Source organism: Daktulosphaira vitifoliae, unplaced genomic scaffold, assembly GCF_025091365.1.
Source record: "Daktulosphaira vitifoliae isolate Bord-2020 unplaced genomic scaffold, ASM2509136v1 Scaffold_1, whole genome shotgun sequence".
Taxonomy (NCBI): domain Eukaryota; kingdom Metazoa; phylum Arthropoda; class Insecta; order Hemiptera; family Phylloxeridae; genus Daktulosphaira; species Daktulosphaira vitifoliae.
In genome coordinates this window covers 81560357-81575430 of record NW_026099572.1, presented here as the reverse complement: position 1 = coordinate 81575430, position 15074 = coordinate 81560357, and the positions used below count along the sequence as shown (strand labels likewise).

At 28.7% G+C, this 15074-nt stretch overlaps 2 protein-coding genes across 2 annotated transcripts; one reads left to right on the top strand and one right to left on the bottom strand.

Annotated features, from left to right (window-relative positions):
- The first annotated feature begins 611 nt into the window (after positions 1–611).
- LOC126895024 (zinc finger protein 90-like) lies at positions 612–8143 on the top strand. The gene is made up of 6 exons (XM_050666470.1): positions 612–823; positions 5389–5535; positions 5612–5819; positions 6455–6567; positions 6635–7168; positions 7299–8143. Exons 2-6 carry the CDS (start codon positions 5389–5391, stop codon positions 7416–7418), a joined length of 1122 nt encoding a protein of 373 aa, XP_050522427.1. The 5' UTR covers positions 612–823; the 3' UTR covers positions 7419–8143.
- Positions 8050–14769, bottom strand: LOC126895023 (probable G-protein coupled receptor CG31760). The gene is made up of 8 exons (XM_050666469.1): positions 14476–14769; positions 14146–14356; positions 13319–13533; positions 13139–13250; positions 9467–9620; positions 9075–9399; positions 8848–8986; positions 8050–8590 (listed from the first exon to the last, which is right to left on the bottom strand). The coding sequence occupies exons 1-8, from the start codon at positions 14708–14710 to the stop codon at positions 8152–8154; spliced, it is 1830 nt and encodes a 609-aa protein (XP_050522426.1). The 5' UTR covers positions 14711–14769; the 3' UTR covers positions 8050–8151.
- Positions 14770–15074: the final 305 nt, after the last annotated feature.

The window sequence follows — 15074 nt, the reverse complement described above, 5'->3', positions numbered from 1 at the left end:
CTGGTTGATGATAACTGAAATTACTTTTTTTCAACTTACTAGTGCTACATAGTATTATAATTAGTTATAAGTGATTGTTTTCATGTTTTTTTTTTTTTAATTTTTGCTAACTTTTTAGTAGTTTTTGAAAACGTGAAAACTTACATCACTGCAGTATAGTTTTCCTATGATATATAATTTTATTTTGATAAGAAAACCGGTTTCAAAGAATTATGTAAAAAATATTAATGTACAAAAAATTATAATAAAATTAAACTTAAACTGAGCTAGTTCTCGTAAGTCAGGGTAACCGATGACTTTGGATTCCAAAAGGGGGAATTTGAGAACGTGTGTGTGGGTGGAGAGGGGTTATTAGATTGAAGGATAGTCGGACGGTCGAGGGATATATCTACAGTGGTAATATATTGGGGGGTTTGACCCTATTGTATTCCCTCTCCGAGGTGCACCTGCCAAGGCGCCAAGTTACAGTGCGGGGGTCCCATATCGGTGGATGACACTTTACGGTGGGGGTAAAGTAAAATGCCGCGTGCGTGTCCATGACGTCATAGCGTACCCTAGAGGGGGTTGCCAAGCCGGCGTTGTTGAGTTGACTGCTGTGGTGGTCGGTGGTGGACGGTGAATTTCAGTAACATTATCGAAGTGCCGAACGCGACACGTGTATTCATTGTTCCCGCGTTTAATAAACGTGGTCATATTAGTTTCCTCATTCGGTGTGCAAAATTTATTTATTTTATCGGAGCATTAAGCATTTATTTTATCGGACAGGATAAATCAAGATTCATCGATTTGAATGATAGTTTAACACCAATATTTTCTTCTCAAGGTAAAATATTAATTCTAAACATAATATTTGAAAAATAGACATCTGTTAGTTAACTGTGTATTTTTAAGTAAAAAAGTACTAATATTTTTCTGTGTACATTTGTATTTTTATTATTTAACGCCAATGGTTGTTGTAGTTTTAAAATTCTTAAAGTACTCAAAATATTAACACTTAATCATCAATTATGATAAGATTCTGACGTCGAATCCCTACTAGTACTAAAGTTTTGGAATACCAATTTGTCAATCATTTTGTTATTAATACTTTTTTCAAGTGATAAAAATAGGTATATAGTTATAGATGCTTTAATAATGTTCAACACATATTGCCATAGGTGGAAAATACGTTCTATGATTAGGCTAATTGTCGAAATATTTCTAATATCATTCGTAGAAATGCGAGTAGAAAATTTATTTGTTTTTCTATTTCATTGTCATAATGTACGCTTCATTATATTGAATAATTTCGATAATATCTTAATAATTTACTCTAATTATAGCTGTGAGATAACAGCCAAATATATTAAAATAATTTAAGTCGGTGTTCCTAAACGAATTATTATGTAATTGGTTCTTCATTGATCTTACATAGGTTACCCTTCAGTTGCACTTAGCATAATATACGACCGGTCCCCCCAAACTGGTTTTGTTTTTATGGGTAATCATCAAAATTGCGGGTAGCCCAAACCAAGAAGTTACAAATGATAAAAATTATTTATAACGAACACGAATAATAACACTATATTTAAGTGCATAATGTTTACTAAGTGATTTTAAATATCACTCGAATACCGTATGTTAGTAATATTTTGCAGTCTATAGTTGTTTGGCGCGTAAAAGCCATTTATTTAAGCTTAACTTTCTTTGTTTTTACTGAAAAATTTTAAATAAAAAACTTTTTTGCATTTCTTTAAATGAGATAATTTATGTAGAATACACTTTTATGATACTATACAATAAATACTAGTATTTTGGGGTTTGTTATTTTATTCTAGTCGACGCATTTTTGCTATCTTTTTTACAGGTAAACTTATCGAGTATCTGAACTATGAAAACAGACCTTGAGGTGACACGTGAACCTGTGTCGATATTGAAACAGTTTCATTTTTTAAGACGTCCCTTAATTTTACATTTAACTCACTTTTAGTCAAATATATATAAAAATACCAGTATTGTTACTATTAATAATATAATTATAAGTGAAAACTAGAATTATTTTATAAGAAATTAGGAATTCATGGTATTTATTTTGCAATCTTGTTCGTCGTATTTTCTCTGGTCGTTCTTGTTCTACTTAATTTTATATGTGAGATGGTCTGTTTTTAATAGATATAAAACTAATCCTTGATATTAACATTTTATTATTTTAAATAAAAAACATCATTTACATGAAACAACCAAATATCGACAAAAAAATATATATATATTTTTAAATTCGGTACAGTTTCAACGAGATATTTTGTTAAATTAATAAAACATGCATTATGATTTTAACTGTATACATTAAAAAAAATATGAAAATGCATTTCCAATATATGTCTAGTTAAACTTATATTAGAACGTTTAAAATCATAGTTTAACCTACGACGCGAGTCCAGTGTAATAAAAAAACCAAATTTTTCTCATTTTTTGATGATAGTCAAATTTCAATAATTGATCTAAGTATTAAATGAATTTCAGTTCATAATGAATATTCCAAGTATTTAATAGTAATTAAAATAAAGATTTATTATTTTTAAATCTCTTCGTAGTTTTATCAGCTAATAAATACCTGTAATTATTCTTTTTGTTATTGTTTGTTAGACTTTTTGTATGTTAAATATTTTACCCTTGTAATGTTTATGAGGGGGCTTTAAACATTTTACTTTAATCTCTTTTTGAGTTATATTTGGCATATATTTTGAACATCTAGAAAGCGTACAGTAGTTGTCGGTCGATATTATGTTCCACAACATCGTGGGGGAGATATATTTATGCTGTATATATATATATATATACGTTCAGGGGTGCCGGGATACAAACAAGACCCCTAGAGGGAAATGCCTTATTTAATCCCCCTCTCCTCATTCTCAATCACTACTAGTCATCATCCCCTCTCTTAAACGAATTCGGCCACCCCTTCAGACACATTGGAACCCCCCATCGTGGTACCCGACCCCAGACTGCGTTTAGCTGTTCCGACTTAAAACACCGCTGCGAACACGGCGTCTAAAAATATATGCGGTCCTTGGCAACGCTATAAAAAAAAGTAAAAGAATAAATTCATCAGAGCTTTTTTATTTTCTCGTTACATAACATTAAAACTCCTTAAACATTTTTACCTCATTGTTCAATTTTATTTTAAAAATGTAAATTAATACTATTGACTAATTAATTTCGAACTTGATCACTACTATCAAATAGTATAACCGGCTGAATAAGCAAAAAATATATTTTTTACACATTTGTGTAAAAATTAACACTTGTTTTTAATTGAATAACATTCAATGAAAGTGGATTTTGATTACGTACTTAGACTCACTGCACTGTATAAAAATAATTACTGCATGTGTAATATTATTTAAGCGGATAGAATATTATTCTCTTATGAGGTAAAAAAGAAACTTTTGCCATTTAATTTAATAAAAAATTATTGGTTTTCGTTAGCTTTTATCATGGTTTAACTTGAATAGATTGCAGTTTGAACTTGTTATTTGTTATGCATTTTATGTCATACCATCATGGCATTTTTGATCATAAAATCAGTCATAATTCACCTTAGTACATATATTTTGTCAACAACGAAATTTCACTTCATAATACCACCTACCGCTTTTATACCTTAACATTCTTATTATTAGGGCATCAGTTTAACGGATACATTTATTTATCTACAATTTTTTGTTCATTATTAGAAACCCAATATCTGAGAATTAGTCGTCCAATATTTTCTAAAGAGAAACCCCGGATTTCTGGTCATCGCTTTTGGTACGCTTCGTTTTCTCTCCCTCTAGTTTGTTTCCGTAGGTTTTCCCCTCATTGAAACATGCATTATTATCGACTCGGTATTCCCCCTATTCCCCCACTGAGTCACTGTATGAAGGGTTGGTCCCCCTTGTTTTAATCCCCCTTTTGCGCTACTCCTCCCCTCATGGCGTGTGCGTTTTGTGCGAGACCCGTACTTTTAACGATCGCAGAGACGGTTCCCTTGTGGCAGTTTTCCTCTCTTCCTGCCACCGCACTTCGAGACAAAAAAATGTTTTTAAAAAAGGGTTACTGCATCGTCAGATTCAAGAGCCAAATTTAGAAAAAATATGCATTGGCTGATAGAACTCGTAACTCCAGCGATTCTACTCAATAAATAAAAAACATGTAGACATGAACTAATTTACAATTGTTTGGGCAAAATATATCATTTAATATTTTATTTTGTACAAACGTTTTGTTTTTTTGTTGTTGACGTTTAGGTTTTAAGGGCCTAAAGAAACATAAAATTAAAAAGTCATAGAGGCTGTTTAGCATGGTTTACCTAATATTGAGGTACCGTTTTGTAATTTCATTGAACTAAATACAAATAAACATGACCTCATTTCCGAGTAATAGTGTAAATGGATTTTATATATTATTTGAATTAATATTTCAATCGAATAACTTACAGGCAATACAATTTATCTAGTACTTGTGTCAAAACGAAACATAATAATCCATGTTTTTCTATTCAATCTTGGCATGAACCTTTTTTTATGGTCTACAAAAAAAAAAAACCGTTTTAATATCTACCTGTTGTTGGGACTATGAGTTACCGCACATCTAAGTGTACACAAAATGAATAAGACCTATAATATTATTCCTAGAAATAAATTTAAAATAGATTTCATCCTAAATTTTCAACATATTTAATACATTATGTTTTATTTTGTATAGGACAAAAAGAATCTGTGGACGTGCCGCGAGTCAAATTTTCTCTTAGTTTAATATGATACTATTTGTATGGGAAATTTTTGTTTGGAACGTTTTTAAATATTCTCTTTGCTTTGGTTCTCGCATATGCGGGACCCTCACTAAGGCTTTATAATGGTACCCCATAGCCGGGACGTGCATGCAGCAGGTCTATCCAAAAAGGTCGGTCTTTCTCCCCCCGCAACGTGCACGCCCCCGACCATTCCATTTTTTTCCTATGTTATGTATGTGTGTATGTATTACTCTGTATTAAATTTAAGGCCCCCTGGCACGATGCACGGGTACAGCAGGGGTGACCAAAATTCTTGTATGTTAAAACTTCATAACTCAACTAAAATAATGGTACAGTATCAGTATAATGTACATGTAATGTGTTACGTTTATATGTAATAAATCCTAAATAATTAGTGTTTAAACATTAAGTATCTCAATTATTTAATCAAATCATAAAAAGATATATAATATATATAATTTTGCAATTATATCATAAATTGCAAAAAATTTTATAGAAGAAAAAAAATGTTTATCAAAAATAAAAATGTTGAAATAAATATTGCAACCAAAATAAAATATTATATTTTTGTTAAATATCAAATCTTTTACACATTTTTTATTTTAATATTTTAGATGACAAATGACATGGAAATAACCAATAAATCATTTCATCTTCGGTGGAACAACCACTTGGAAAATTTGCGATCTTTATTCGAATGTCTTTTCAATGAGCAGATTCTTGTTGATGTTACAATTGCATGCCAAGATGGTTTACTCAAGGTAATAGATTTTTATTATTTATGTTATCAAACATTATATATTAATGCTAATTATAATTCTTCATTTCTATTTTTAGGCTCACAAATTAATTTTATCAGCATGTAGTCCGTACTTTGAAACAATTTTTCAAGAAAATCCTTGTAAACATCCAACTGTTATTATGCGAGGTGTAACATTACATGAAATGCAGAGTTTATGTCAATATATGTATGTAGGTTCAGTTGAAGTTCATGAAAGTAATTTGAGTTCACTTTTAAAAGTTGCCCGGGAGTTACAAATAAAAGGTAATATATTAGTGTTAAATATATTAGTATTTTATAATTAACAAAATAAATTTAATAAATTTTACTAGAGTAATGTAAAAAAAAAATTGAAGTTCTTACAATTAAATACTTTGTAGTACATAGTAACAATATAGAGTAACATCATTAGTAAATGGATCAGTTCAGAGTTTTCAATCTTTAAAAGCTCATGAAATTAATACATATTGGTTCTCTGAAAAATTCTTAATAATAGCAATGTAAATATATTTAAATTCAACTTTTATAAACATTTTAATTCATTATGTTGTGTTAAAAATTAGACGTTTTCAGTGAATGAACAGTAAATTATATTCTATATCAAATATAATGATGTTGTAGTAAAACCTAATTTAGATGATTTGATTGTTATAAATACTACTAATTACAACTTGTTGCAATCAGGTTCTCCTTTTTACATATAAAATTCAGTGGTGTTCATTAACAAGTGATGTTACTTTAGTAGCCAGTAAACTATGGCTAAATAAAGAGATATGCGTGTGAGTAAGAGAATAATTAAAGAAGTGTTTTTAGAATTACTATTTTATGAATTTGGTTACATTATTCCTCATTTTAATATAGTTTATAACATTCATTAAAATTGTTTTTTTATTTTGCAGGGTTATCTGAAAAAACTGTATCTGATCCACCAAAAAATAAACCAATGTTTAATCATATTCCAATTAAATCAGAAACCTTAGATGCCACCGATGTAAATGTAAAGTTAGAAATGGTTAGTAAAAAAAAAAATTAATTCAAAATATTAAATAACTAATTTTTTTATTAATTATTTACTTAAGACAAATGGCAGCAACAGTTCTATTGAAACAGACTCGAGACATTATCAGGTCCTTGCAGAGGAAGATTCTTATGATAACAATAGTTCTTTTGAGCACACAAATATGTTGAGCCCACAAGTTATGATGGACGAACATATCGATGAAAATAAACCTACTATACTATCACAGCCAAAGTATCAACCATACCAAGTTAATTTCCAAACATTAACCAATTCTGAATCTCAAAACAAAATGGTTGGAGCTGTTGAATGCCCAACGTGTCAGCGAACATTTCTCAATAAGCAGAATCTACGCCGTCATATGCAGACACATTCAGGATTAAAACCTCACCAATGTTCTTACTGTAATTTATCATTTTTAAGACTTTCACATTTACAAAGACATCATCGTACTCATACAGGCGAAAGGCCTTTTATGTGTACAGAATGTCCAAAAAGTTTTTCTAGATCAGATAAACTAAGATACCATATAATGCAACAACATGCCAGCATGGCACATCTCCCTGGACCTAAGCAGAGAGGTAGACCAAAAAAGGTTAGCATGTTAAAAAGTTAACAGATTACGTGCTCATTAGTACAAATCAAGTGTTTTTTTTTTTTATGCTGTATATATTAATATATGTGTTAAACTTTAGTTTATATTTATGTATATTTTTTAATTTTAGTTTGATCCACAAACTAATAATGTAGATGTCACAATGGTAGCAAATATACAAAATTATGAAGAACAATGTGTACCCGTACCCGTTCAAGAGCTACAAGAACCTTTAAATCTAGCTCATTAAATTTATATTCAATATTTAAAACTTTCCTATGTAATATAAATATTCTTGAGATCAATTTTTTTTTACTGTACACTTGTTTCGATTTGATTGATAATGAAAATAAAATAATTGTTAATTATAGGGCAATGTTACTGTGATAAAGTGAATTTATCTAATTTTAACCATGTTCCATTCTATAAAATTGCCAACTCTTACTACTTTTTTTTGTTAATGTTAACAAAAGTACTTGTTATTATTGAACATAAATTTTTTTTATAAAAATTAAATCACCATGACAAAATAAATTAACTTAATATATGGGTACTCAAAATCGTAAATTATAATTTAATTACATTATGTGATGTTTGTAATTAGAATTGTTAAAATACTATTCTTTTTTCAACTTTTTATGTAAGAATGAAATTTGTTAGAAAACAAATAAGTTTTTTTTAGTAAATAAAGTATGACTGATTAAGTTATAAAATTTGATTTGTGATTATAAAATACCTTACTACAATGATTATGCTTTATTTTATATCTTGGAATTTATTTCTTATTTGATACATAGTATTTTTCACATATTTTTAAAGTATACAATTAAATTATTGTAATATATTGCATATATATGTATTATATTTATTTAATAATTGTATAATTATGTGTGTATTTGATTTGTTTATTTTGTTTTATTTGTAAAGTAATTATCTTAATATAATTAAAGAAATATATAAACTTTTTAAAGTGTATGACTATTTTAAGTATTAGACAATGGTGATAAGCAATTATTTGATCCTAAACTTCTAAAAAAGCCTCCTGATTTATTTGTTGGGCTCTGTTGGCTTAAAATTAAAGGATTACAACTTGGGCATCCATTTTTTTTAAGGTGCCTATTATTTACAAGCATTAAAGAATTCCTCATTATTCCTATATTTGTAGCTAATTTTACTATCTCTTCCTTTAATTGGTCATTTTCTGTCTGCAAATCAATTGGTTCGTCACAAATTTCATCCATTTCATAAGAAATAATACCCTTTGGTTGTAATTTAGTATCCCAGTTATCTCCTTGACCGTTTATCACTCGTACTATTTTTGAACCAAATACTAAACCTATAGTTACAGATGTACTCAACTGAGTTCTTATGAACGCAAGTGTATATTTTAGATCAGGTCCGATATTGGGAAACAGTAAAAAACTAAAAAGAAAGAAAAATTTTTCAGTGATTAAAATTAACAATTGTTAAAAATATTATAATAGTTCTAATTTCAAAAGAATTTAAATTTAATAATATTTCAGCTTTGCATTAAATGTTTTGTGTTTTTTGGATTCATCAAAAAAACTTTGTAGTCACTATTGTAAGTATGTTATTCATCATTCCTACAAAAACTTATACGACTCAATAATAATATAATTTATATGAAATATGATTAATTATTTAATTGTATATCTTACTGGATAGCCATCATAGTGACGTTTACAATAAATATGTTATAAATTGCAAAACTTATGAGTTTTGCTTCATTATAAAACGATTCAGCGTTTCTAACAACATAACAAACTCGAACACCCCATGCTAAAAATAAAACTTCGCCTAAATAAAAAAAATTCAACTTAACACTCTTAATCTGGTTAATTTTATTAAAATTAATAAATTTTAAATCTATTTATTTGAAACACACCAACAGCTAAGCAATGATCCCACCAATCATTTGAACATTGCCAGAATTTAGTCTCTTCTTCACTTTTTGCTAATACTACTTGAGGTGGATCACTAAATGTCCATGCTCCCATGTAAACTAAAATAATACCCAAAATCGGAGCCATCCATTGTAAAAGTTGATTGTCAGTGAGTTTCAGTTTGTGTGCTGATTTAACTCTATAAGTCAAAGACACTCTCCAAGTTTTCATAAGTAAAGCCGAGTATGTTATACAAAAACCAAAATGCCTTGTCCATTTTGTTGCAACACATAATTGCTGATTACATTGCGGAAACATAATACCCATCTAAATTAGATTAGTCAATTTTAGAACATAAGTTCTAAGATTAATTGTTTAAATTACTATAGTTTACTTCTGAGTACATTATAATACAGCCAACCAAAGTTATAATAAGAAACGTTGGACTTGCGATTCTAAAAACTTTAATACGACGGTTTTTGTGTACGAACCAAATTAGTATAATCGTTAAAACAATACATAATATGGTTATACTTAGAAAAATACTCCTAAAAATGATAATATTAATTAAATATAATTTGATAAAAATAAATTTTAATAATTAATTAATGTATTTATTTATATTAATTATTAAAAATGTCTTTGAAAAAGTTTGTTTTTGTAATTATTAAAACAATCAGTGACGCGCGTAAATCCGGACACGTAGTTAGGGTGAGCCGTGATCGACCTGAATTTGCTTTTGTTCAGAATTGGCTTTCCCAATTAAAACCATGGTTATTTTTATCAATTATTACTAAATACTAAGTATTAAGACCAATACGTATGGAAATAAATTTATATTAGAAATATCTAAGTACAACAATTAGTACCATGATTTTATTTTGTTTAAGGGGTTATATACACTTATTCTCGGAAAAAATAAGTATATTGAAAAATTTTTTTTCAAAAGGCGATAGGTTTTTTCTCAAATAAACTACTACGTATCTATTTGTATATATTTGAAGATATTTTATGGAATTTTTCGAAGAAAAATATTAATATTTGTAGCTACTATAATAGTTGAGGTGGAACACGGTATTTTCGAGGACCCCTTGCGGTGAGCATAATAAGTGGCAAACAGTTCAGCTGAAATCAACAAAAACAAATATATATTCTTTAGTTTATATTACCACGTTGTCTTTGAACGAAGGATTCATGATATAAACATTTTTACAAAAATTACGAAAGTTTTTATAAAAAGTATCAAACTTTTTATTTTGATAATCAATATCAAAGGTCTAAAAATTCAGTTTTTTTAGCCTCAAAAAAAAAAAAGTAGATATCAAAATGAAAATTCCTTTCCTTTCAAAGACAAGCTATTATATTTATAAACAAGCCCGCAAAAAAATTAGATCCACAAGTGACATGGTTTTCAAGAAACTATGTTCACCGCAACGGGACTTTTGATTCGCATTTCGAGAAAACGCCATTTAAAGTTTGAGATACTGCTTTCTCTCAGATAAAAAAACATTTGAGGGCTTACACAAAGTCATCATTTTCGGGGCCATAAAGTGTCTCTTTTGCGTCCGCAGCCGCTTCCAGGACGTCGACTTGATGTTGCCAACGGGCAAATCTTCAAAATGGCGATATTCCCTTCGTTGAAAATGCAGGCTGAAGAGTAGGCGGCGATTTTAACGATTTTGTGTTGTGGGTGTATGTCAGTGGAGCTGTAATGATAATAAGTTGCCCAGATATCATTTGCTATTGCTTCTGCTGAATCAGGATACGCAGAATTGCCAACCGTAATATACGGTTAATTTATTTATCATTTTGCCGGTTAATTTTTCTTTTCCACCAAGTCCTTTATTTTTCTTCTTTGTGTCATGTAATCGAATAACCATCCTTTTTTGTACATAACCAATACACTCTTTCTTCTTAACGTCTAAATTTTTATATGACTGTATTATTTATAGCAGAAAATGTTTTCGAGTCGCCGTCCTCAATATAATTTTTATACTTTACGCCGTGCATATTCTCAGAACGTTTGAACATTTCGAACATGGCATCAACATTAACTTACCAGCTGTTCCAGAATGATTTGCAGTGCACACAGATTCATGGTTTTCTTTCCATTCTTCATAATCGGCTTCATCTTTTTTACTCTCTCATATTTGGCATAATTTACAGAATGCTCTTTTTACAATAAGGTCCACAATTTTGCTTGTATAGTATCTAATGAGAGAAGCAACTCCGAATAATGAAATTAATCCGCGTTTTTTCCATGTACCCTCGCCGGATACTGTTAAATTTTTTTTATTCGATCCCTGAAGATTTTCAATTTCTTGACGAACATTACGTTTGCTAAATTGATCAAACACCTGTTTTACAGTTACACAAATGTGTTTCACGATAATATCGTAAGTTGTTTGAGCCAAGAACGATGGTAAGTCCATAAGACCACAGAATTTTTCATAGCCTGCTACTCCCAAACCCAACAATCTTATTGTTAGAATGAATCTCTGATTAATTTCATAAGAATGTTTCAACAAAGAGCATGAATTAATTTTTCATTCTTTACAATTGTCACAAGTAACTGCAATTTTGAAGCCAAATCCTCGTGAATCCGTAGCCGTAAATTTGACGTTACTATTACAAGTTTTGTATTTTACGTATTGCGATAGAGTTGTGAATACCATGAGAAAATTCACAATTCGATATTCGACTGAATGATTGGCACACTCACTTCATCCCGAGTTTCAATTTTTTCCAAGATGAACTGAAGCTACTTTCATTGGTCTCAACAGTTTTTGGATTCAACAACAGCCTTTGTTTTTTTGGTCTCGATTTTTGTTTTTTATTTTCTGAACGAATAGTTCGAGTAACTTTGTCTCTCAAAGTCATTTTTAACGAATTTCTTAATTCATAAAAATTGTGTGAATGAGTGCAAAACCGTTGAAAACTTCCGATGAAGTCTCTAAAAGACTTGCCACTAATGACTAAAAGGTTCAAAATTGAAGTAGATGATTAAAAATTCACGTAAACGTTTCAGAATAGTTTTCCCCAGTGGCAAAGTCATCAAACAAATTGACCTGATAAGCCAGGTAATCAAAGTGCTAATGACGTGTAATGCACAGACGGCACGTACTTGGGAGTGACTCGCTAAAAAGAGCTGTAACTTTTATCCTAATGCGCAGATCTTTATGAAATTTTGGGAAAATTATCTCAAAAGTATATACTTTAAGAAAATGCTAAAAAAATTTTTTATATTTTTTTTGACCCGCATAATTGTATATAACCCCTTAATATATTTCTATAAAATGTTATCTGAAAAATTAAATAGAATATATTTATAAACATATAAAAAATACCCAATTACTGTCAATGTTTGAGCCGATAATGGTGCTATTTTATGAATATGTTATTAATAAATATACTTTAATACTATAAATATAATAAATATCAAACAGACCAATCGACTACATTTAGTAGAGGTATTTACCTTTACTTAATTTATTTAAAAAAATGAAGATAAACGATTATTTTCATAAAAATAGGAATGTCCAAAAAATCGCAATTCATTATGTAAACATAATTTCCCATATAGTTTCTGGTACTTACCTATTATTTTAATAATTGAAAATTATTAAAACATTAAACATTTGATATTTATACAATAATAATAAAATAAAATTTAAAATTATAATGAATCTAATTGATTTACTAGATATAAATACAAAATATGCTTTGAATGAAATATATTAACTATTATACCTGTATCTAGTGAGCATGTGATATAAATTTTATAATTATCACTCTATACTTTTATAAAAATGACATTATTTAATTTAAATATTTTCTAGTAATATAGAGTATCGAATTTTATAAATTTTAAAATTAAATAAGCAGAATAAGAAAAAATACCTTGATAAAATACTTTCGTAGCTTTGATTCGAACCTAAAATTTCATCGAAATTAGCTAGAATTTTATTTCGAAATGAGGTCAAAAAATCTCACGAATATTTTAGAACTCCAATTAATCTATTTCATTGTTTTTATTAATGTGTTCTGACAAATTGATAAAAGTTACCTTTGAACCCAAGAAAATTGAGCCATACAACTTTCTGGTCCACTACATATATCACAACCTTCTGAACACGGGTGACATGAATATTTTTCTTCTATTTCATTAAATGTAGCTTCTAAAAATAGATTAAATAACATTACATTCTATTGATAGTTATTATTTAGTTTAAAGTAATAATTTTACCTTCAATGTTCATTCCATCAAACATTTTAAGAATTGAATAATAACCGGACTTGCATACACACCAATAATTACCAATGCTAAATTGATGAGACCCTTTTTTGTATACACAGTCGGTTGTGTGGTGACATTTATTAGTACCATTAATAATATTTGATTCATCAGATTTATCACATTGGTTAATTACAATTGTTGATAAATTCGCTTCTATAACCATGCTGCAAAATATCAGAATCGCAACTACTCAAGTACATAATTTGACACATTTAAGTAAAGAAATATTTTTACATTATCTTTAAATGTACACATGTCGAAGTTGAATATTTGAGTTAGTAATATATTTTTACAATTATTCCAAGAATTTTTTAATGTTTATTTTTTCACAACTAAATAATAAATCTAATATATTAGAAGGCATAATAAATAAAGTAATGTGTATATTAAAAGTGGAGTAAATTTACAGTACACGGATTGTTGTAAAGCGTTCAAAATGATCATAGGTTACTTATGTTTTATTTTTGATATATTAAGGCCTGACCTTATACAAATACTATTAAGCGGTCTTATGAATATTAATAATAATATACAATAATTTGTAACAAATATATGTTGAATGATTAAAAAATATAAATGATTAAACGAACAATACTAATGGAATTTTAATTATGTTGTTACATTATCTACTTATCGGTTGTCATTCGTTCTTGTAATAACATTTCTTAATATTTACCATTTTTCACTACTCTTTAACGAACAAATTAAAATTGAAATTTGAGCAAATATGATTTTAATTTACAAATTCTGTTTTTCAAATATCATTAAGTACTGACGTGATTCGATTTTCAAAAAGAACTTCAATGTGTTCGACAAAAATGTGATCGTCGCATCTCCAGTATGTGTTGTTCTGATCGGATAAAAAAGAACTATATGCGTTAGTTCGATTTTTATAAGTTTTGATAAGTTGATCGCCCAAGTATACTTGTAATGACAATAAACCTGGTTCCGTGGTCCATAACCACATGCATACCGCCGACAATAAATCTAAGGATAAATAAACGACAAAAATCAACACTGCAATTTATACACATTTTACTTGTAAATTGTATATCTACAAGTAAATTTATTCTTAAGAACTAATTATATGGGTCTAAAATACCAACCACGCTTTAGAGTCACGTCATGAAGGCTTAATGACTTAGCCAAGCTTAATTTTGTTTCCAAAGATGATAAATTCCAAAAAAGCAGTGGTGCGTTAACATTTTCAAAACATTCCAAACTTTCATTGTTAGTTGATGCTCTTATAGCTTCTAGTGGTGTAAGCTCGCTAACAACGGAACTGCTATCAAGGCCTAAACAAGTGATGGAAACACTAAACAAAATTACACAAAGTATCATTTGGAGTAACCTGTTTTTAAAACTAGACGTCGTACATGTTAATTCAAACGTTTTGTTTAACGAAATGACACTGACGACATGAGACAAAAGCCTTAATAATGCCAAGTCAATTAAAGCCCCGCAAGTAGCGGTACTATACGATAAGAGAAACACATCTCAGACTAATTATTTAGTGTTAACATCTATTTTTGAAGTTAATTTTACATCGTCATATTTAAAAAGTTTGATTGGGTTTAAAATAAATAATTTTATTTAAACATTTAATATTCATTTTTGAAAAATTCAGCACTTAAGAAAATTTTTATGTTAATTAAATAAAAATGTTGATTTTTTCAATACTTTAACTTACAATAGATATACATTA

Bases quoted from the DNA above. Each gene is read 5' to 3' on its own strand.
- LOC126895023 (XM_050666469.1), bottom strand. From the start codon at position 14,710: ATGATACTTTGTGTAATTTTGTTTAGTGTTTCCATCACTTGTTTAGGC. The intron at 14,357-14,475 runs GTTGGTATTTTA...ATTTATCCTTAG, and splicing joins TGACGTGACTCTAAAGCGTG to ATTTATTGTCGGCGGTATGC. The intron at 9,400-9,466 runs GTAAACTATAGT...AATCTAATTTAG, and splicing joins GTATTATAATGTACTCAGAA to ATGGGTATTATGTTTCCGCA.
- LOC126895024 (XM_050666470.1), top strand. From the start codon at position 5,389: ATGACAAATGACATGGAAATAACCAATAAATCATTTCATCTTCGGTGG. The intron at 6,568-6,634 runs GTTAGTAAAAAA...TATTTACTTAAG, and splicing joins TAAATGTAAAGTTAGAAATG to ACAAATGGCAGCAACAGTTC. The intron at 7,169-7,298 runs GTTAGCATGTTA...TTTTAATTTTAG, and splicing joins AGAGAGGTAGACCAAAAAAG to TTTGATCCACAAACTAATAA.